The sequence below is a fragment of the Mycteria americana genome, chromosome 20, assembly GCF_035582795.1.
Source record: "Mycteria americana isolate JAX WOST 10 ecotype Jacksonville Zoo and Gardens chromosome 20, USCA_MyAme_1.0, whole genome shotgun sequence".
NCBI classification, from domain to species: Eukaryota; Metazoa; Chordata; class Aves; order Ciconiiformes; family Ciconiidae; genus Mycteria; species Mycteria americana.
This window is the reverse complement of record NC_134384.1, coordinates 2946239-2970714: the sequence shown is the minus strand read 5'-3', so window position 1 is coordinate 2970714 and position 24476 is coordinate 2946239. Positions and strand designations below refer to the sequence as shown.

Here is a 24476-nt window from a genome sequence, read left to right as displayed (position 1 = left end):
GCAAAAAACCCCACTCTGTTGGTAACAGAGCCCCTCCCACCATGACAGCATTCTCTCCATCCCCGTACAGAGGAAATGAGCATGAAACAATACAATGAGGGAGTTTATTTTGAAAGAAGTCTACTCAGATTACGTATGTATTACACCAGGGACTGTCAGCTATTTAAAAAAAGTATCTTATATGTCCTTGCAGATTGATGATACGTAGCTATTATGAAATGCTATTGCATTTCTTTTGTTAAAAGCGTACTTAATTCAAATCTCCGCTTTGCTGTCAGCACTATATATAGAACGGTGCTACTCACCAAAGGAAATGTTCACCAGAAGAGAATGGTACCTGATCTGGCAAAAAGACTGAGCTAGCAGCAGCAACTCCGTCTCCGTCTCCATCCAAGCAAGATGCGAGAGCGCCTGTGCTGCTGTGAAGGGACAAGTTAGTTAGCTCAAGGTCTGATGAACTCCCTCATTATCACAGAGCGAGCTGCCCTGCAGCTGTAACTTTCCATTTCCTCTACTGAAAAAACCAGCCAAAAGCTCAGAAACTTTGTTAAAAATATTTATTTAAAAAAATACAATTGTTTTGCATGTCTGGTTGCACATAACTATTAACATATGATTGACTTGAATAATTTGCTACAATGCTTTTTTAAAGCCAGCTTGCATTATACAAAGCAAATCCCTCTGTCAGTTCTTACATAAAATAGTTTTCTTTAACTATTCCCACCCCATTTTTAAAAAAGATTGCAATACATTGAATTTTTTTTTTTGCACAAAAACTGAAGCAATAGAAAAGTCACCTGATTTCTCAGGAAAGACCTTCATTATGTTTGAATAACAACTGCCAAAAACGCCACTCTTTAAAAGCAGCATTTGTTACTTTGAAGTGTCATTACAGTGCGCTTCCTCCAAAGTAAGTTTTGCATCTTAGATCTTTGCCTCCAAATTGTATTCAAACCTGAAATGTGTTCAAATAACTGCGTATCTGCTATTAATCAAGTTGATCAGACTTTTTTTCAATGTGATATCAACATGCCGAAGGTCTTCCTAATGTGTTATCTCGGAAGGTTAAATAAAAGCAAATTTAGTAACACTGAACAATTACTGAAAACTTTGGCTATTTATGTACTTGCATTACATACCAGCATTTTTTTTTTTTTTTTAAACACAATGGCATTAAGATACTCTTATTATAAGGTATTATTTTCAAAAAAAGTTAGACTGAGAAGCTATTCTCTCCCAGGCAAGTTTACCCAACTGTAACGAGAGCACCAAAGCGGTGTAAGATTACAGCTGTCTCTAAAAGACCGTGTCTAGAAAAAGTCTCCAGTGTAGGAAGTCAGACACTCACTACAACATTAACTCGCTTTGTCTCTTGACTTGGTACTGTATATATATATATAGAGAGATAGATAGATATAAAAAAATGCAATTCTGTTCTGGAAAGAGTAACTGAAAACGTTATCTCTGCTGCTTTCAATGTAATTTTTAACCCCTGATGGTTCTACTAAAATTACAGGAAAGTAAAACGGAATCCGTTCCAGAGTTAAAGAGTACGGTAACCGAGGTGACTGTGCTCAGTCTGCCCCAAGCAGAGATGGCAGAGCTGCTGTAGTATAAAACACGCTGCAGACATCATCTGGCCCATTTGCAAAGAACCCAGATTAACCTAAAATTTCAATCGAGGAATAAACACTAAAGGCATCAGAAAGTCACTTTCCAAAACAGAGATGCACTTTAAGAATAAACAGAACAACTGTCACACCTTACCGCAGCCGATTAGGTTGCTTAAGTTCTCTAAAATTGAACTTAAACTTCCCTCCCCTGACTCTGTCTGAGCCGTAGACAAAAAGCTGCAAGGACCAGGTTCTCAGCCAGTGTAAGTTAGACCAGTTGCAGTGAAGCCAACAGATCTATTCTGATTTACAAGCTTCTGGCATATGATTCAAATCTGCCATCGGCTCGCACAAAGATTCTCAGAATTCCCAAGACAAAGTCTCATGCTGGTTAACGCTCCCTATTCAGAGTCGTTTCAGTCCCAGATTAATTCCAGCTGTCCTAATATACATTAGAGGAGACAACCACTATCCTTACCATACATGTTGCTGAAATTTTCCCATTTATTCATCTCTATTATTAAGAATATACTTCTCAGCTATAAAAACAGAGCGGGGGGAGATAAGCATTAAATGTGCTACTGTACTTATCACAAAACACTGTGACGTACATAAGGCCATCTGGTAACACTGCAACAGAATACAAACAAGATTTTTAAAAGGGAGTTTTAGAATACAACTTTTTTTTTTTTTTTAAACTACAATGAATAATCTCAACCCTGTTCACAGAGAATTAACGTTAAAACTAGTACATCATATATATAAAACTCTGTGCAACTGAACAACAGCAGAACAAAAAGTCAACACAATTCTATAAAGCAGTTTCAAAGCCTGAAGATTTAAGACATGCTAGCCAAAAAAAACACAACACATCTCAAGGAGCCTAGAGCAAACCCAGGTATTGTAACCCCCCCGCCCCCAGCACACAGCACACACTAGGAACCATGCAGAGGCCATCCTCAAAGCCTTCCTGTGTTCAAAAAAAGAAAAAAAAATAACCCCAAACAAAACAAAAAAAAAATCAAAAACAACAGCTTCCAGTTATTAGTACAGCACTGCTGCATGTACTGCTCAAGGACTGACGTGGGCTCCGAACACAACGCCTTCCAACCTCTCCTCCCCTCTCCTTGCCGCGCTGCTTACAGATCATTCAGTGTCTCCATTAAAGGACCCCTGTTTTCCGAAGGTTCGTAATTATCCTCTTACACCCCCTGCCAAAAACCCTACTTTGAGATGAAAACCTTCTGCAACACATGGTCTCAACAGAGAAGCAAGTGTTTTAAGTAAAAAAGAAGTCCAAACTTTTGTTCCATGAACATAAAACTATTCAAAGACACATTTAAGACACTTTTTTTTTTTTTTTTTTTTAAGAAGATGTGGCATACAACAACGTCAAAGATGCATTTTAAAATAACCTTTGGCAACTAATTAGTCCACACCATGGTATAACTGATTTGAGTCCTTAAAAAAAAAAAAAAAAAAGCCCTGAAAAACCTCACTAGCGTGTGCAAAACATTTAAAAGTGGCAACTGCATAGTGCAGTATTTGCTTTGAGTGTGCACGGTAAGAGCTATTGATACAAATCTGGAAGCCAGACTACGTAACGGACACACGTCCTCCCTGGCAGCGAGCACGTGTACACGCGTACGTGCACACGAAGAGAGCTATTCCAGTCCCAGTTAAACGATGCATCTAAAAACAAGTTTTCAGCTCTCAAAGTATGCTTTTTAGCAGATGTCTGGAATAGCTCCACAGTTAAAGTCGTCTTCTTTGGGAGGGGGTAAACAAAAATAAATTCTAGTCAGTTGTACTTTTTTTTGTAAAATAATTTATACGAAGCGGACATCGTGCTGTCCTGAAAGGGAAATACATTAGCATACACATTCAAGAAGAAACACTGGGCCCTGCCCAGCTTTCTTACCTTGCAGGTCATTTTTTTTTTTGCAAAGCATGGTTACGGTCAGCAAAGCTGCATCCTCCAAAAAGAATCAACGTTCTGCAGCGAACATATTCTCCCTTATGTTTGTTTGGCCTTTGTACAAAGGCAAGAATAATATTCCTCAGTTCAAGATCCACTAGACACCCAAAACCAAAGCTTAACCTTTCTGCTTTAGATGGCACCAAGACAACCAGGAAATTTCAACAGAAGGTCTGTTGATGATAAACACGGATAGCAGAAATATGGCAGCACTGCCATTACTGCGGCTTTGTAGCTCCTATATTATATCCTTATGACTAAAAGCAGGCTACGGAGAAAAGATCTGGTTCTATTTTCAAAAATTCTTCTCTGTCCAGAATCAGTTTTTACAAAAAGGGCTCCTACATAATCAATACGACTCGCTCAAACAAGGAGGAGAGCCGTGTCCACAGATGTTGATCCAAGACAAAGCCTTTTGCAGTAATAGCCCCGAAGGACTGTGTAAAACAACTGTCACTGCATTTGATTTTTTAATCTTCATCTGACAGCCTCCGATTTCAGCAGATCAACTTTAGCATGTCACATATTAACCACCACTCAACTTGATGGTAATAGCCAAAGGCTTCCACATTAAGCAGATTTGCTAATACTGTTCAGACTGAACAGCAGCCATTGCCAATTACTGTTTAATTAAATTCAAATCAAACCATAAAAATTGCTGTTTAGGCAAGACATACTATACCTTATTAAAACATCCCGAACAGCCTCTAAGCAACATGACTGCAATTCTAATGGATTTTCAACTTATCTGCCGAGTGCAAGATCCCGTGGGGCTTGGGCTGTTTGTTTGCAATACCATGCTCCGTGATTATTAAGACAAAAGAAACCATCCATACCCAGGACCTCAGAGGCCAGAAGGTACGTGTATTTCTTACACAGGAGAACTAAGGAACGCAACAGAACAAAATTGTTATGGACACCCAAAGCTCAAACATCAAGTTTTAAAATACCTGTCAACTTTGACAATGTTCCTTAACTACTGATGTAGTTTATTTTCATAGCTGACAATACCAAGATAGCCTCTTGATACAACACTGAGATGTGTCTTGTAAACAAATATGCATTAAAAATGGAAGAGGTTAAATTGTATAGTAAAACATGAGTACATACAAAAATGCTATAAAACAGTAGCAAAAGGTAACTAAAAGATATATGAATAAACCATGGGTAGCCAACAGACTGTCAGAACTGTAGGTTCTGACCTCAGCACTAGAAAAATGCTACAGAAGTGGATCAGAACTCTGCGCCTGTGCTCACCTGAGAAACTGCACCAATGCGCTAGGCTAGCTCTTTCATCCGATCTCAACCTGCAGAAGTTCTCGCATGAAAGTTGGAAGTCATGAGGGAATCTGACATTAATGCGTCTCACTGCATTCTGAAAAGCTGCGTAAAGGAAGACGTGCACATAAGCAGCCTTCCCTGTGGTTAAAATGAACGCTATAAAAACCAAGAAGTATCTATTTGCTAGATATCTGAGGTTTGAAAACGCATCAGAGGGAGAAGTTATCCCAAGCAAACCACTGAACAGCCAAAGCCTTTCATAGTATAATGCACGCTCCGTTACACCAAAGATTGCATGGATACTGAAGCCTTAGGATGCTCTAAGTTAAAACAATAAATTCTCAAATTCAAGGAATTTTATCACTTCCTGACCTACTGCAAAATGCAACTTGAACGTGCCAAAGACAGTGCATAGGAATTACATTCAGCTGTCACTGCTGAAGACCAATTTCTGAAACAAGGATCTAGACTCAAGCTACTGTTAAGAAAAAAAATAAACACTTTCCTCCATCACCCTCATCACTAGGATCACATCCTCTGAAAACAGGTAAGACAGAACAAGTATGGTTCTACAACCATAGGGTATTATTAACACGTTTCTGCTTTCCATGGATTGTTTCTGCTAGCAGCGCGTGTTGCTAGTGGCATCCTGACAGTTCAGGATCTCAAGAAAAGCCAGACATAGCACACGCAGCAACAGCAGTGCAAGCTTTTAAACTCTGCAGTACTATTACACAGCAGCAGTGACATGTAAAAGAGATTTCCAGAAGCAGGACAGATGTTCAGCTTCCACGCTCATCCAGTCTAATTCTACCACCATCTATGAATTAACCGATGCAAATATTATCAAGCATTCAACAATACCATGGCTACTTCAGCAACATGAACTGTAATGTACTAAAATGTTTCTGTAATGCTGCATTATTATTTTTTTTAAACCAACACGGTACTATACCCATATTACAGACTGCTAACATGATAATTAAAAGAGAGCCTATATTAACCCCCACCTTCCCTACACTAAATTAAAAACAAGTTGCAACGAGCTGCAAACTGCTCCTGAAGTGAGCTAGTAGAAGTACCAGCGATTCACATAACCAAGCTCCAAGAAGTCACAGCGACACTGTGCTCTGTCAGGAATGTGATCCAAAAAAGCTGGCAGTTATATACTTGTTAGTAAATGTGTGTTTAATGAGGCAGCATATATACAAGATAATATTACCTTAAGTGACCTGAAAGTTGTCATGGAGAAAAGGTGAGCAAGCCTCTCCTCTCCCACCTCCCCTCCCCTGTCAACTTGCTTTCCCAACTGCCTCCTGAGATTATAATCCTATATGGGACTTGTAGTTTCCTAGGCAGGTGCTTAAGAAGCAACAGCAATCATCTTCTCGGTGCTATCTGTCAGGAAGTTGGGTATTACCAGATTGAAACCAACACACACAGGCTGCATTTTCATGCTGACTTTCTCCGAAGAAGGTATTCCCGAAGGTGAACGCGTCTCTCGTCGACCAGCTACGGCAGTGCAATCTTACAAGGCGACTTGGAGAAGAGCATGAAACTAGGCCAAGCACAACTGACAAGCTATCTTAGCATTTGGTTCTCTTGCATACCTATGCTGAAAGTGATACAGTTTACAAAAAATTAAGTGCATGTGTGCACATACACAACTTTTAAACAAATAAACTTGGCTTTTCTCCATAGGGGACAAGGAAAGGGAAGCAATTAAATTGCAAGTCTTTAGTGCTCATTAATTATTTTTAAATTCTAATCCTAGCCTGCAATGTTGCTCTCAAGTCCACACACTTGGTGGGCATAAAATTGGCCAACCTAAAACAACCATTAAAAGTGCTGCTATTTATATATAGCTATATATATTTTCTAGAGCAGACTCATAAGCCATCATGCAAACCAGAAAATTCCAGATGCCTGCTCTTAATTATGATCCGCAGTTTACTTTCTGCATTTAAAAAAAAAAAAAAAAAAGGTCAATATTGCACATTGTCATTTTAAGAGCTGCTGGCACAGGAACTTTATCCTGCATCTGCTGATGTCTAAAATGCGAAGCAGTATTATGCCTCTGACGTAACAGGAAGACAGTTCACTACATGAGCTCACTCCCTGCTATCTCCACCTAAAGACAGGCATACTATACGCTTTTCTCCCATCTCCCACCGGGCAGGGGACTTTTCTGGATGAACAATGCCCAAAAAGCAACTCCATTACACCCACCTATCTCGGGTGTCATGTCAGGAACATACTAAGTGGTTTACATATTTCAATGCTAGAATATAGAAAGATAACGTCACTGCAGTAAATTAAGTCTTGGGTATTGTCATACGCTTTAAAGTGAATTCAGAGTCTGCAGAAGTGGCAAAAGGAAAACTCTGGAAAGCTCGAGTTCACCACTTATCCATAAGACAGGTGCGATATATACAGCGTACGCTGTCAGCTCCTCTTGCTGTAAAGGTACAATCTTCCTCTGCTCATTAAAACTTTGAAGACGGCCAGCGAGGATGCCAAAGGATAGAGATGGTCTCCATCTTTTTTCTAGTGGGCATTTTACGGAGATTATCTTATGTCACCAACTCAATGTACACAGTAGCAAACAGAAGTTGCTGCCTGACATCAGATGCCCAAAGCGGAAGGGCACACCGCCCAGCACCAACAGACCAAGACATCCAGTCTCTGAGGGGCTGCGAGAGGAGAGTCTCTCTTCTTTCATTCCTCCGTTCTCTTAAAAGGCCTCCTGAGATGTAAAAATCTAACTACAAATTTCATTTCTTCAGTGTTTCAAATGGCTCTGGAAACTAATCTTGTATTAATCCATACACACATGGCCGCCAAGAAAAGCAATGCAAGCGCAAATTTACAATAAGGTTGATATGCCGTGGTACCCCTCTCAGCTAGCTGTACACACTGAGCCTAACTTATTTTGGGTCTGAGTGCTTCCTCAAATAAAAAAAAGCAATAGATCTAAAGCAAAACTTGAGATAAGAGCTGGTAGAAGAGGAGCTTCTCCACTTCAACTGTGGGAAAAGAGCAGTAACGTTAATGCTCAGACGTTAGTGTTCTCACCCACTGTTTGGGTCTGAAACTCTAGCATCAGGCAGCAACCTCCCCAAATGCAGACACACCCTCAAAACCTCATGTAAAATCCACCATCCTGCTAATCTTCTAGCAGTGAGATTACAGGCTTTGTAACAGGTCTCTGGCACAAGAAATGTTTGGACTTCAGCATTCGAACTTTCTGAGAACTGAAAGGAACTAATCCCACCATTCGTCTCCAGACCTTGCCTCCTCACCAAAGGAAGGGCAGGGAAGCATCCAGAAGCTAGCCAGACCACTTCTCCGAGGGGCTGGACTGTTGGTGTACAATGCCATTCAAAAATTGTCCGTATTTCAGTAACACAATCATTGAATAGTCCTTGAAAATTTCTCCCTGCAAAAAGACAAGATGTTTTTACAGCAGAAAAGACGCGGGCTCTTTTGTTGCTGCAGAAGTTATCAGGCCCCAAGGCAAAGCTGATGCACACACCCCTTTCCCAAGCATTTCCTGGAATGCCAGCTTCGATCATGATTAGATTTCTTCTTGCCAAGCACAGGAAGCAGAACAGAGGGTTTTTCCAAGAGTCACAGAGAAAAGACTTCTCTGATACCGTTTACTGCAATCAGTGCAGACTCAGTTACTGCAACACCAACCGGAACTCCCTTTAACCATAGTGAAGTCTTCCAAACCAAGGAGGGAAGAGAAGAGACTGGAGCTTCAGCTCCTATTAAGGCGTTTGCATATACATTCCCAACCTGGGTCTTCAAAAAAAGGGAATTTTGCAAAAAAGGCATTTTATTTGGGAATGGCAAAAACTATGATTGTTGATAATATCCGTGGAATTATAAATTGCTCATTTAAAAAACATGGTTAAATATAAGTGTCACATCTTTCCCTTGCTTGCCAATACGTCCTTTCCATGAGTTCATGTGCTATGTCTTCTGTAGATCAGGGGAAAATGGGCCGGGGGTAGAGGGTCCATCCAGTCCAGACAGAGTAAATGGGCCATGACTGTTCAGCACTGATGGAAACTGAGAGACAAAACAAAAATTATTAGAGAAGAGGCCATTTTAATTTACTGTTCCTCTCTGTCGTGGTTTAAACCCAGTCAGCAACTAAGCACCACACAGCCGCTTGCTCACACCCCCCCCCACCCGCCCCCGGTGGGACTGGGGAGAGAATCGGAAAAAAAAGTAAAACCCGTGGGTTGAGATAAAGACAGTTTAATAGGACAGCAAAGGAAGAGAAAATAATAATAATAATGATAAAAGAATGTACAAAACAAGTAATGCACAATGCAATTGCTCGCCACCCACTGACCGATGCCCAGCCCGTCCCCGAGCAGCGGTCACTGCTCCCCGGCCAACTCCCCCAGTTTCTATATGGAGCATGATGGCGTATGGGATGGAATGTCCCTTTGGGCAGTTTGGCTGTGCCCCCTCCCAGCTTCTTGTGCACCTGGCAGAGCCTGGGAAGCTGAAAAGCCCTTGACCAGTATAAGCACTGCTCAGCAACAACTAAACCATCAGTGTGGTATCAATAATACTGCTCATCTAACTCTCATACTAAATCCCAAACACAGCACTATACCAGCTACTAGGAAGAAAATTAACTCTATCCCAGCTGGCACCAGGACACTCTCATAGCTGTGCATGTAGAAGCTCTCCCAGAAAAAAAAAAAAAAAAAAACAAAAAAAAAAAAAAAAACAAACAACCCACCACACCAACCAACCAACCAACCCCAAAACACAACAAAAAAAAAACCCCACCCCAAACTTTCAAAGAACCTTTTTGGCTTCCCCCAGGTAATTTACTTTTTAAACGCCCCTGCATCAGACTGCACCAATCTGGCCATTATAACCAGTGTCACCAGGAGGACCCAGTCTGTAACCTCTGCACTGAGCACTGCCTATGTCCTAAACTAATAAGTGACTTTAAAACAGGTTGTTGGGAAACCATGGTCTAAATTGTTCCTCAGTTAATTATCAGCTATTTATAGAGAAAATGTCCAATGCATTTGCAGACCTACTCATTTATTCCCTATCCTCACAGTACATATAAGCTACTTCCTTCATCTCCATGGAGATGACAGATATAAACCCAAAAGACAACTAGTTAAATTTTACCCTTTGCCTAAGCACACTCAGGCAACAGATGTGGTACGTCTTTCAACAGAAGAGACTGCTAACAAACGATTAAAACAACCAATAGAGTAGCAAAATTCAATTTCCAGGAAAAGCTCAACCAGTAAAGTTACAGGCAGGCAAGTTTTACAGGAAGAACAGACCTAAAAAAAAAAAAAACGTATCTAACTACAGCACAGACTGCTATTCATTTAAAACATTTCTGAAATGCCAACATTTACAATATACTTACATAAAACTGGGTAAACACTAAAATTAAACACTCACAAAAGCTAAGCTAGGGGATAGAAAACAGAAAGATCGCTATTTTGTTTCTACATCCAACATTTGGGCTAACTGATCCCTGCAGGTCTTCTGAGGAAGGCACTGACAAGCGTGGCTCAAAGGGAGAGATTGGCTAAACTTGCTGGAACTTACCTGAAAGAGTGTATTAGCACCTTGCAACCTTGCAGGACTGAGAGGAGCAACTGGGCTTAGCGTACTCCAGAAGTGAATACTGGAGAGCAAGGGACTTGGGGTCAGCAAGATGGGAGTCTGCAAAACACAAGAAGATAGTCAGCTGGGTGAAACCTGCACTGCGAGTAACGCATAGCATATGTAAATCCAGCCGCAATAATCGCAGCTCCTACAGCTGCAGAGGGCTGGGTCCAAATTTCAGGAACTCCCGTTCCCTCCTCCCGCCTCCTTCTCCTCCCTCCAAACCCCACAACAGCAGCAGCAGTCATCCGGCTCTCCCTCCCCTTGCTGAGCAATTGGCCCTCTTTTCCCGACAGCTGCCAAATCCTGCCGTAACCTACAGCAAATCGGCTCCTCCTGCAATTCAGTACACAGCACCCGCGAGTGACTTCGGAAAACTCAGTCCACGAATTTAAGAATAGCAGACGGTGGGCACACGCACGGTCTGGGCAACACTGACAACGTAAGCCACAACAAAAGACATTTACATCCAGCTTCTGAATATTCTGGGTGTTCCAGGTTCACTGGCCAAACACTTCAAAGGGTGCCAAAAGAGCAACTGCACTTGGTTTTTTTTCCTGTCTTCAGCCATTTCAGTTTTCAATCAGCAGTTTCCCAACAGTTTCATTCTAATTCCAATTTATTACAGGAAAGAGATTAAATATATACAGAACAATTTAACAGCCTAGTTGGATTCAGTTTTCTTCCAAATTTTCCATGAGGCATAAAAGCTTTCCTTTCCCACACAAAGATAACGACCAAATTAAGCAGCCATTCTTATGGCTGTTAAGTCACAATACTCTGGTCTTAAGTAAACGGCTACTAAATCAAGCAAAAGAAAGCTGCTACACAGACACCTCCGTGGTTCTCTATTTTTAAAGCATTTTCAGAATCAGCCTGAAGGATAAGGGCAAGGTTTAGGGGTTTTGAAATAATTCAGTATCCCCCTGGCAAGAATTACAAAGGATCCTGCTGGTTTGGGTTTTGCCTTCACATGCTAACACCGTGCAGATGTGTGCAGCTGACACACCACTTGGGCACACTTTGGGGTGGAAGCTAATACTGATTATGAATAAAGTTTCTGTTTTATAAGAAAAATGGAAGTGACATCCTGACTTTCAGAACTCCAAATACAATCTACTGACTATTCATTTTCCACTTGCCTTCCCTTACTGTTTTAAAATATAACATAACCACTATTGTTACTAAAAAAAAAAAAAAAACAGGAAGGGAATTAGGTTACCTGAGAGAAAAGTGCTGGAGTAAGAGAAGCAGTTGGGAGAGAAGGACTCAGAATCCCCAGTGGACTTGGATCGCTGCCTGTAATGACAAGAGTAGGAGCCAACTCCAGCCCTTTGGGTTTTTTAGATCTGGAGAGGTGATTGGCAAATTCCTTCTCCAGCACAGATGAATCCTGCTCTTTGGGCTCTGGGGATTGGTGCTGAAGGCTCTGAGCCTGCTCCAGCTGCTGAGAAGCCACGGACTCTATGTCCGTGTCAATGTCCAGGTCAGGATTAGAGCTCAGGGGCGGCGACGGGGGTGTGGAAGGAACTTGCAGAGTGGGAGAAACTGAGGATATGGGTGGAGTTGGGGTGAAGCTGGTGGTTAAGTTTGGCAAAGGTGCTGGAGCTTCAGGGACAGTTAACTTGGGTAGAACAAGCGTCTCCAAGGTCTGGAGAGTTTCTTCCGATCCCATGGGAAGAGAGGATGCGGTCGAAGTGGCAGAAGCAGTGGAAGTGGCAGAGACCGCTGAAGGGGTAGAGACCAGGGGGACAGATGAAGGCTTTTTGGAGGGCATGGTGACAAACTTGATGACAGAGGGTGTTGGATCCTGAGCGGGTTTCTTCTCTGTCAGTTTCTCAGCTGGATTCTCAATCTTGATGGACCTGAAGAGTTTTACGCTGGAAGAGTTCAGGGAGTTCAGAGTAAAAGAGGAGTACAAGCCTGAGTGGATATAGTCATTGCGGCTGGAGGATTTAGCACATGACTGAGACTTCTCCTTCCCACAGTTTTCCACATCCTTTGGAGCACTGCTAACTTCCGCAAAACCAGTCATTTCAGGGTCTCCTTCTATACGGCCCACAACAAGTGGATCCATATTTAAAATCTCCGGATAAGAAACAAACTTGTACACAAACTTCTTACCATTCACTTTCTTAATGATATTCTGTGGGTAAGAAGATAAATATATTTAGACCTTCCTCAGATTAATTTTTTTCCTACAAATGCTGCCTAAAATAGACTGAGGAATTAGATAGGCTGTAATGTTTCATCAAAAATTGTTTCTTTTTTCTTTTTTTACAAACGCACTGCATTCTTGCAATTCAATTATGCTCCCAAAGTATCATTTCCAGAGCTCGCAGACAAAACACTAAAACAGGTGAGCTTAACCTGACATTAAATATGCTAACAACAGCCTTAACACTGCCAAGCAATTCTGTTTAACATATTTTAAGAGATCAGCTAAGAAACAAAAAAATGCCCATTACCCCATCAAAGATCACTGACCTGGGTACAGTAAGTATAATCTAACAGGAGAACCTGCAGAATTAAAGCTTACAGGTTTGCAGAATTGAGAGCTAATACTTCAAATCAAACCACCTTTATTCTTAATAAGATGATAATAAAAGAAAATAAGTAGCTGAACTAGCCAGCAGAATGTAGGCTAATCAGCTATTTCAATACCACAAAATAGCGTATGTCAAACTTGTTTTGCTCCTAAGTGAAATGCCACACACAATTTGGACCTAAGAAGATTCTTATTTATCGTACAGTTATTACTACTGAGACTTCTCAGTACAAAGTCAGATTTGTGCTACCCAGTAATAAGCTCCAAGCGACATGCCACCTGCTACAAACCGACACGCTCCTCAGAAACTGTGTTTTATTTTTTATCTCCTACACCCACACAATAACAGTTGTGGGATAAATGGCTTATTGAAACGAAGGTAAGACTCCCACACTGTGGTTCTAGTTCAGCTTTTTGACACTACCTGTGCACTAATGAAAGACTCTTGCAAGTTATTAGAAGGCATTAGCTAAACAAGAGAAGCATCTTACTCTGCTGGACTAAACTCACTGACCACATTAGAGGTGAAAGTCTGAATACAAGGAGAAAAAGACAAATACTTCGGGCTGCTTCACTGCAAATCCTTACTTTGATAGCCCCTTCGTAGAGACAATTGCAGAAAAGATCTCAAGGTGGTGCAATATTCACCATCTCAATCATCATAATCATTTGGTTGCTTAAACTGGAGTGTTGAGGATTTTAACCCTCGCAAGGGCGCACATTTTTGGAAAGGGGATTAGTATTCAGACAAATTCATACTAGCGCAGACATAAATCAAAGAAGGTAATATTTTGCACAAAGCTATCTAGAACCTTATAAAATAACCACTGGGGAGGAAATGCAGCACAATGATAAACGAAAGGAAAAAAAAACCCTCTAAACGTAAACTAGTACACCTTGCTTAAGTCTGGGAGACAGAAGTGACACCTATCCCCTTGAAGAGAATGAAAAAGGAAACAAAGCTCATTAGGCAGAAGCTGGTAAGATGGATAAGGATTTGAGGTGGATTTACGGACTTTGTTACCTTCACATAATAGTATCTGAGAGCACGGCTGAGTTTATCATAGTTCATACTGGGCTTGTTCTTGCGGATTCCCCAGAGTCTGGCCACCTCCTCTGCCTGCAGCAGTTTGAACTCCCCGTCGTTGGAGGTCCAACAGATGATATTCTTGTTCTGAGGCTCTTGGAGGAGTTGGAGGAGGAACTGCCACAGGGTGATAGCACTGTCCATAGCAGTAAGCTGAAATTCAGAAAGGCAGATAAGAGGCAACAGATTAGGAACAGCACATTTTCTTCGTCTCCCTAGAAGGGGGTAATGGAGCAGAGATGTTATTTCCAAAGCCAGCAAGAGTAAAAATTATTAGTCACCAGTCGTGAAAGATGTTCCCTGCAGAACAGAGAGGCTGAGCGCCAACTGCTGTCGTCTCCTCCCACATGTCAGTACTTTTCACATGGGTTATATTTAGCCTCATTTAACTAAATCAGGTCACTTTGGGTAAGTTGCAATGAGTCACTATCCAAAAAAAATGTTTCTAAGTTGTTCTACGTTCACCCACTCTGACTTGTACTGCTTTATGAGAAACAGCTCAGGTGCACCCAGGTAAAAAAAGTCAAACCACCCACTCGCCCCCTCCTTTCCTTACCTGCAGCCACCCCCAACCTCGGTATCTTTAAGAAAACAGAGAGCAGATCAAGTAACTGCTTCAGTTACCTGAAGATGCCACAGTGCAGAACAACTCCATTTTCCTTCAGTTCACATTTCTACTGCCTCTTTGCAAGCAGCCCTCTCAATCAACCCCCAGCCTCCTCTCTTTCAAATCTCCTTTCTTTTCCAAATTTCATCCCTGTCTTTTCTAAGGAAGTAAACAAGAAAGTTAAGTAGAACAATTTCAAATGCTGCCTTTGCTTTTCTCTGGATTCCTCCCATGTCTTACCTACATCAGTCATTTATGCTGAGATTTTCTAGGACTAGTATCTGTCAGTCGATTCACGCACTTCCAGCAAGGTTTTCTAGCACTAAAACTGGCGATGTAGAAATTCATCAAGGACAGACAAGGCAGTAGAGATGATGTTTTTCCTTGACCATATCTGACCACATGAAACAGTACTTCCACAGATATTTTTAGGCAGAACGCTAATAATCCTGTCTGCACAAGGAAAGTATAAGATATATTATTAATTAAACCAGATAAAATTATATTAATTCAGTATCCCATACAGATTCTCTTATTCCAGAACAGAACGGCTTCTATTAATGCAGCTTAAACTTCTTCCAATGAAATAAAAACAAACCCAGCCACTCTGGAATAAGAACCATCGTGATGAATTACACTAAAAGTGTTTTGATATGCATAACCACTAGATAATTTTTTCCCCACACATGGCTAAACCGCAATAAAGGCAAACCTAAAGAGTACAGGGGTTTCCATCTGGGTGAATCTGCAGCCCAAGCAACTAAATGCTATTCACAAGCAGAAGCTCCAAAACAGAAGCATCAAGTCCAACTGCAGCAAGCAGGACTCACGCCCATATTGTTTGAAGTCCGTGTATATGCAGGGATAAGTTTAAGATTCAGTCGGGACTGCCAGTTCATCTTTGTTACCAAAGCCTTTTATTCCAATCTCATTACTGCCCAGCACTTATCCAGCCCTATATAAGGAAGAGAACGGTCTACATGTCAGAGCTTCAGAATTTAGTCAGCCCTGTAAAAGGATTACTGCTGACAGTTTACACAGGACTACACATTCTTATTGAAATAAGGTGCCCTAGGGCAGGTACTTTTTTGGGCACAGCCCACTGCATTTAACCTGTTTTTAAGAAGACCTGCTTAATGGCACGCTTACATGACTACACAGGGATGTTACATTGATCAAGTCAGTTAAATTGCTGCAATTACAAGGAACAATCTCAAAATGAAGGACACCCACACCACCCTGTTATGCTGGCCTAAGGTGCTTTCCTTGTTAATTACTGCATGCATACAACTCCATGCTTGCCCAAATTAACAGCTCGGTACTCTTAAGAAAATATCAGCTGCTCAACGCTGTGCTTTGAGACTCTTCCCACACTGCACCGTGGCACGCCAGCTGAAGCATACGGGAACTCGGGGCCAGGCAACCGCGTTAAAACTCTTCCAGGACTTCTCCTCTGACTCGTAGTCACATTTGCCAATAACACTTCATATCTGCCTACTGGCAACGCAGAGGACGTGCACGCTGCAGAGCATCACAAGCGGAGCCTCATTATCCTGTCAGGATGATGCACATGCATGGGGTGTTGTGTAGACATAAGGACTTGATTCTACCATTCTGCAGAGCTGTCAATACTAGTGATATGTGTTAACAGAGAAAGAGCAGGAAAATGAAGTTGAGTGATTATTCCCACGCTACATTTATCTACAGCACTTTCAAAACCCATAAGCAGCACTGCACCAAATAGCGCTGACTGATGCAATGGGAGGCAATCACGTAGAAATTAGATTAGCAGCAGAATTTCAGAGCGGCAAAGGCTTTTTTTTTCTCCTCCTAAAAATCTATGCAGATTTCATCCCAGAATTTAAATGCCATTATTTCAATGGGCTGCTTCCCTTCAGTAAGAAGTACCTTGCCATTATCTCAAAGCTCACCAACCTCTACTGCAGTCAAGCATTATTGCCGAGGTCACGGCTGGTTTTGAATCGAGTTGGAGACGCACAATGCCGACAGCCCAGCACTCTGACAGCACAAAGTTCAGCAATACAGAGTAAGCATGGAGTGACTGAAATGATAGAAGATACAAGATTTTTTAAAAAAAAAAAATCACCTTTCCCAGTGATGAGCTATGTTGTTCTGAGGAGCATTTACCAAAATAATTAAAAAAAAAAAAAAAAAAAGAGTTCATGCTGCCTAAATCCCAAATGCTGCAGCTTTCCGGCTGGAAGGATCCTTCTCCTCGGCGCAGAGTTGCAGACTGTACTGGAGTGTTAGATTGATCAAGTTACTACTGATGTTTCTGGCGTTTACAGGCTTTGGGGTTGTCGTGATTCCTTCCATCACTTGGAGGATACACTGCATGTCCTCAGCACCCTCTACTTTAAAAAGTCTTACGGTAGACACATTAACAACAGGGTGGAGAAGTTTGACTTACTCCTTGGCTGCTGTAGAACAGGAGCAGAGAGCACTTTGGAATTGTTAACGGATAGGTTATATCGCATATGAGAGAATGAATGTCCCTCTTTATTAAGTATTTATTGGGCACATCTATGGGAAACAATAGAGAGATACCGCAACGCAACTGGGAGTACAGAGGTTTTCTGAAGATTATATACAAAGCGAAGGACAGAAATAACCCTCCAAATTGGTCAAAGCAATGGGGATCACAGGCGGATCTTGCCCCTTCAGAGTCCAGGAGTAAGCGGTAACTGGGAAAGTATAATGTGCATACGGGAGACAATGTTGTATTATGAATCAAGACATCTAATTTAACTTCTTTATTAAAGTTGCTTTGATACTGCATAAGAATGCATCAAAGAACTGTTGCTTCTTCAGGAAAAAGCAGGATAAAAAACATCACACAAGATGCAAAATGAAAACCAGTACAGGCGAGATGAACACTTCTCTTTGTTTAAGAGGAGCCGACTAACATGTTAAAAAGGTTCCTCCTTCTTCAGCACCTGGGGCAGCAGGCGCTGACGCCTTTCATGAGCCCTTACCTTGCAACCACAGGGACTGCGCAGCGGTTCAAGCCCCTTGTGCTATCCGCGTTTTGCAGAACGTCTTCAGCTGCCCTGGCATGGGGGGACCAGCTGTTACAGAGGCTCCCGACCACACCATAGCCATTTTCAGGGCCACGTTCTCAAAAGCGTCCCCCTCCTGCATTGACTGGAAAGAATTCAGAACATCCTCTTGTCCTTTTTATTCAGACATACAGCAAAACCCACACTCTTCAGAGATGTTACAGGCCCATTAGTTAGAGAAACTAAAGAAATCAGGACAAGGACAGGAACCCGCTGTCCCACTCCTACTCTACGCTAACAATGGTGAGATGTTACTTCTCTCATGATTTGTAAACAGCATTTCAACTTCTTTCAAAACCATGTCTCCTTTCACAAGAAGGCATCAATCTCCTCGCACAGCTCCCTGTCAGCATAAAAAGCTTAGTAGTTTGATTGCTTTTTCTTCAAGATGAATACACCAATAATTACAAGCACGCCACTGCAAACCATCTTTTTGCTGAAGGTTATTTTCCTTGTAAGAGTCCACGGAGAAAGAAAAAGGTCTCATTTGAAAAGACAATGAGGGAATTAGGCAGAGAGGCAATACTGCTGCTTATGATGAGGGCCCTTCCACTTCTGCACCATTTGAGTACGAGGAAAAAATAGTTGCTAGAGGCAGAGGGCAGTTACACTTTGTAATGAGTATGCTAAAATAGAGCACTATTATTGTCTTGAGATCTTCTCTGACGCCTACGGATGACCCTTGAAGTATACTGAGTAGCTGACAGAATTTGGCTGCAGTACTCTAAATACAAGCACTGCAAACTTGAGCTTTCTCATGTTGCTGCAGCTTCGTTTGAGGTTGCTGTAGCTTTGTTCGAGGCCTTGACTTTAAAAAGCCTCGAGTTTACAAAAAAGCCAGGACACGAGATACGTATCTTTTCCGGAGACTTCTCCTCATGCATCAGTGCCACAACGTGCTCCACGCACCCCGTTTGATTACAGAGCCTCAAGGCTTTGCATCTTCTGTGGAAGGAGCGTGCGCAATCACTGGGTGGCATCGCAGGCAGGAGGAACAGTTTAGGAAGCGGCATATGGTAATCTCTCCCGTGGCCAGCAGCTATACTTACTATTGCAAACCAAACTCAAATGTTTGTCCCTTCGTGCTCAAAAAGGAGAGGGATACCTCACGATGTCCCAGCAAGGCAGCGGCCAGCCAGGCCCTGAGAAGGGAGCAGAGGCAGGACCGGGGTGGGGGGGTCTGCCCTAACCCCCGTCTTCAAGGTCTTCTGGCAGATTTCCTGTGCTTTGACTCAACACCAAGAACAGCTCAAGTAATCTTTCACCTCAATTTGTTCCAAAAGCCTCTTAGAAGCATCTGCAGCCTGATGACTTCTCCAGATGGACTGAATAAAGCAGTCAGGTCTACAGCCTTGTCAGAACCCACCCAGAAACAAAGGATGGTGCAAAGGAAAGAAAGGATGTCACACGGATGTTACACAGCGAGGACAAAATCGTATTTAAATGGCACAGTTACAGCTGTCCAGGTATTTACACGGAAGTGACACCTCAAAAGATGACTTCAGAAGCAGCACAGAGCAGAGGTAAACACATAGGGCGACACAGAAACCTCTTTTCAGATCACAAACACTTTGTTTCAAAAAAAAAAACCCCAAAAAGGCAGCAACAGTAACTTAGAGATGGTCTTGGGGACCTCAGGTGTAATGATGCAAGTCAGCCGTTCAGCGGGCCAGCAGGTGAGCAAATTAAGTCTTCACACAATTCCAGGAAAGCCGGACTCGCTGTGCAGACAACACAGGCGCACTCCACACAGGCGCGGCAAAGCCGAACTGTTAAGACTTCACTGCACAAAACTATTCCCGTGGTTTCTTAATAGTTTAAGATGGCCATGGTGCATGAACGGCAGGAATTTGTAGACAATAACTCCTGCTACATTGTGCAACATTCCTGTGGACACAAGGCCTTAGATAGCTGTTCCAGGAAAATAAACAACAGAGTAACTTGGGTTGAAGGAGATTTTTGGAGGTCACAGGCCCAACTTCTTGTTCAAAACAGGGTTAACTTCAAAGTGAGACCAGGTTGTTCAGTGTCTTTGTCCAGCCAACTGAATACATTAAAAAATGGCTGCCCTATTCCTTTTATTTTAGTAAAGGGACAAAGAGCTGGAACACTGCTGATGAAGTCTCTAATTAAGTGGTTATCAACACATAACCAAGCAACAATTTCATTAGCACAGCACTTAAAATATCCCATTACTAATAAGCCTTTCATAAAATATTTTCAAGCTCCTGAGACCGTGATTCACCTGAACTAGTACTTTTAGGATTTTATCCATTTTGATTCCATTTAGAAAGAGCCTGCTGCCCAGCACCTAAGAAACCCACCGTCCAAAACCCAGCCCCTTCAGGGTGCTCCTATCTAGCTGTTGACATATTCCACACGGTGGGAAGCGTCTAAGGGCATTTAGTCCTTTTCCAGAACACACAGAGCATTGTAAAAGTCCTTTAACTACTCCTCTCACTATCACTTGTTTTGTTAGCTTACTGCCCGAAGACAGGTGAATTACCAGTCAAAAAGCCTGTTGTACATGTAAAATAAAGTTACTATTTACAAAAAAATTAAACCAGAGATGCAGACTTCGACATCTGCAACACCGCTACTAAAAAATTCCAAGCTCTGGCAGCTTTCCAAGCAGTAATCAAATTATACCATCTCTAATACTAAAATCAGGTAAGAATAAGGAAAAAAAAAAACCACACCCTGGACTCCAATAAATTCTTGTCTTCCCCTTGGCCCTGGCATTCACTGCACCGTTGGTTCCAAACCAGTCAGGACAATCAGCTCGTTCTGGAAGAGAAGCTGTGGTTATCAAGGCAGGAAGCTCCTCGGAAGGAAATGCTGGAGGATGTCCTCATGATAAGAGCTGCTCCCGAGTTTTCATTGCCTAATCCCACTCCAAGTTTGACAGTTGTATTTACTTAAAACAAACGCTGCAATAAATTTTGGGTTCTTGGCTCAAAAATCAAGTTACTTGAGATGAAATTAAGGTGTTAGCAAATATTTGGGGTTTTAGGAACAACTTGCTTCAGCTTCTTAACTCCTATCTGAGAAATTAGTATTTCCTTTTCTAAGTAAGTATTTTCTAGTATTCTCCACCTTTCAGATGTCCGAGAAAACCTTTCTGTACCAGCAAAAAAGCAATAGAAAACAAGCCACGAGGGAGAATAGCGGCATCAGGATTTTCATCATACTTATGGCTGAAGACTCAAGTTGGTAGATGAGCCAAACAGCTTTTTGGTTTGGTTTTGGGTTTTGTTTTTTTTTTTTTTTTAAATCTTGATACAGAGACAATGGTGCCCGCTGTGTTATTTAATATGGTTTTGACTAGCACACCCTGACGCTTAAAAATGTTTTAACTTGTTTGAACACGGCCAAGAAGGGGGACTTCAAAGCACAGTCCACGTACTTCCCCAGTTGCTGCCATCCGTCTGACCCTCCATCCCTGGCTAAGGATGCCTGACACCCCAGCGTAGCCGGTTTTACGGACAGCAGACCTCATTTCCCAGCTTTACCGTACTTTGATGAAAAGTCTCCCTTTTCTACATCTCCTTTTATAGGATAAGAGACCGAAGAGAACACAGGAAGGTTTAGGACAAACAGAGAGAACGGTAAACTTCAAACATGAAATGCCTTTGATCAGTTACTTGGTTGGTTTCTGACACCCATGTGATTGTTTCCGAGTAAGCCATAAAAATACTTATTTCCGTGGAAGCTCCTCTTTAAGTAGATTACACTTGCTTCCTCCTTATCTGCCACCACAATGGGCTGAGGGGGATGTTTACCAACAGCGGATTAAATTAGCTTCAACAGGCGCAATGCGTCTGCTGCAGGTGAAAGCATCCTTGTTTAAGAGTAAGGGGTCAGGTCTCCGCACCACGCTATGGAGCAAACCCCCAACAAAAGGCTAAATATTTTACGTTGATCCTAACTTTATTATGAAAAGGAAGTCTCATTGAAGATGGAAAAGGTTTCCTTTAATAATGTTTATAATACACTCAGCCTGGTTGCTATGACGATGGAACAACTATTCCCTACAAACAGGCGCTAAGACCCTAAAAATAAACAGGCCGACAAAAATCACGAACACGCAGCTTTGTCAGGCAGGCTGTGCCTGGTGCAGGGATCGTGTTTGTTCTGAACATGATGAAGATAAAGAAATGCTAATGACTAGATGCTGCACCCACTGAACAGAGCGCTCGCCTACAAAGCGATTCCTGTATTTCTCAGGGGCTGCTACTTAAAAACGACACCGCGGAAGCCAGAACTCTGGATTTCCCCCACGTACAGGCAGCAGAGCAATGGGGATTATCAGAAGTTTGCCTGTGAAAATGAGGTATTGTGGAAGTAATACACACGTCCACGTATGTGCGTGTGTGTATGTATATGTGCATACAAATAAAAGCGTAACAGTGTGTATTTGCATACTTTCTCCGTGGACTCACTTATTGATGTGGGTAGGCATCCACCCATTTCACAAAGAGATGAGTACACAAGTATTAAAAAAAAAAAAAAAAATAGTAGCAGAGCCAGGAAGAGAAAAAAAAAAAAAAAAAGAAACCCAACCGCTCGCTCCCAGCCTCCCGCTCCCAGCTCCCCTCAGCGAGCGGGGCCCGTCAGTCCGCACCGAGCGGGATCAGCACGAAGGGAACACCGCCGGCAGACCCCGGAGCACCGCTCGCCTGCTCGGACCCAGGACCAAGCCACGAAGCCGCGGACACGGCGACGGGCGCAGGGACGGCTTCTCCCTCCCTCTCCCTCCCTGCCTTCCCCAGCGCGGAGCGCGGGACCGGCGGCGGGGAAGGGCCCCGGGGCGCCCCGCAGACCGAAGTCCCGAGGCGGGCTGCCGCCCTTCAGAGCCGTCGCTTTCGTTTCCCGGCTTCCTGACACGGGCGAACCCCGCAGGCAGGCAGGCAGGCAGGCAGACCGACCCCCACGCACGCCCACCCACCCACCCACCCACCTACCCGCAGCCCCGGCCCGGCCCCGCCGCCAGCAGCAGCCCCCGAGGCGGCGGCTCCCGGCGCTGCCCTCAGCCCCCTCCGCTCCGATCCCCTCAGAGACCGCCGGCCCCGGCTGCGGCCCCCGCCCCGGGCCTCCTCAGCCCCCGCAGGGTCCCCTCCGGTCCCTCCCCCGCGCAGGACGGAGCCCGTTCGCTCCCGGCCCGGAAGCCGCCCCGCTGTGCCCGGCCGCCGCGGGCGGGCCGGGCCACCCCCACTCACCGAGGAGGAGCCCCGCCGGTCCCCGGGCGTCGCGGTCCCCTCGCGGCGGGCAGGTGCTGGGAGCGGCTCCCCCGCCGCCCTTCATGGCCGGGCGCCCCCCCGGCGGGCCGGGCGCCGGGCCCCCATCCCGGGCGGGAGGAGCCAGGCGAGCAGCGAAGGGCAGCGGCGGCGGCGCGTTACATGGCGGGACGCGGAGCGCCAGTCCCTCCGCCGCCGAGCCTCCGCGGCCGCCGTACCCCACACTTCCGCCCACGGCCCCGCAGGGGCGCGGGGCGCCCGCGCGCGGCCGCCAATCCCCGCGCGGCCCGGGGGCGCCGCCGACCAATGGGGCGGCGGTGCCCGCCCACCGCTCGCAAAGCCCGCTGGGGAGCGTAGTCCGCGGGGCCTAGCGCCCGCCGGGCCGCCCGCAGCCACGGGGCCGCTCGCAGCCATGTGCCCGCGGCCCGGCCCGGCCCCGCCGCCGGCCCCCCCCCCCGGCTCGGCGCAGGCGGCCCCGGCCTGCCGGGAGCCCGAGGCGCGGGCAGCTCCCTGGGAGACGCTTGCGCCGCGTGTCAGGAATAACACGGAACCCCCCCGCGCTGGGGCAGGCACCGGCGGGGTCCCCCAGCCACAGGGGGGGCACGGGCCGCGTCGTGAGAGGGGAAGGGGCCCAGGCTGGAGCGAGCTGGAGAAGATAAAAATGTTTAAAAAATTTTCCAAAAAATGTTTTAAAAATTGTAAAAGAGATAAATAAAAAGAGAAGTCCCGCAAAGCGGGGAGGCTGTCGGGCAAAGCGAGGCGCAGGCGAGGGAGGAGAGGGCCGGGGCTCAGGAGAGCGGGGGACGTCCCAGCACGGTCCCTCTTCGCCTGCCAGCCCCGACGTGCCCGCGTCAGCAGAGCTCCCTGCTTTTTCCCATGCCGAGAAACTTGCACATAAAAATACTTCTTCTGGGGAGAAAGGTGCTGCCCCGCGGCTGTGCTTTCCCTCCCCAGGGAACACGGTAGCACCAGACCCCTTGGTTCAAAAAACCCACCCGGACGTATTCCCCGCAGAAGGCCACAGGGTTCGGCCAGGGCTTTGTGGACGTTCTCTGTTCCTGGACCTTTTCCACGGCTCCTAACACGCTGGTGGCAAAGGCACCGACGCCTTCAGGCTCCCCAGATTGAGCAGAAGCTTGCTGCAGGAGACTGCACACACGGCAGGAGCCTTAATCACACTGAAGCTCATTAAAGCAGCCCATGCCCACACTCAAGTCCCCAGGAAACCGCTCTTCCACTGCCAGGTACTGTTTATTGCTAAGGTGTGCTCCCTTGGCCTACAGACGAGCAGTCTCAGCCCTGAGGTATCTACTAAAAAAAGCACTCTTCATGCCAGTTTGAGCACAGAGTTATTTTCCATTGGATCAGGCATCGAGAG

General features: G+C 44.4%; 1 protein-coding gene across 6 annotated transcripts; it reads right to left on the bottom strand.

Moving 5' to 3' along the window:
* Window positions 1-543: 543 nt before the first annotated feature.
* Window positions 544-23332, bottom strand: ELK4 (ETS transcription factor ELK4). Of its 6 annotated transcripts, none has more exons than XM_075521509.1 (7): window positions 23081-23332; window positions 16690-16843; window positions 15022-15234; window positions 14112-14327; window positions 11762-12685; window positions 10480-10596; window positions 544-8949 (listed from the first exon to the last, which is right to left on the bottom strand). In XM_075521509.1, exons 4-7 carry the CDS (start codon window positions 14316-14318, stop codon window positions 8851-8853), a joined length of 1347 nt encoding a protein of 448 aa, XP_075377624.1. In that variant the 5' UTR covers window positions 14319-14327; window positions 15022-15234; window positions 16690-16843; window positions 23081-23332; the 3' UTR covers window positions 544-8850. The 6 variants fall into 6 exon arrangements, with proteins under 6 accessions (XP_075377624.1, XP_075377620.1, XP_075377621.1 ...); XM_075521505.1 differs by having other exon boundaries at window positions 15026-15234; XM_075521506.1 differs by having other exon boundaries at window positions 15026-15234; window positions 16717-16843.
* Between the last annotated feature and the right edge of the window lie 1144 nt (window positions 23333-24476).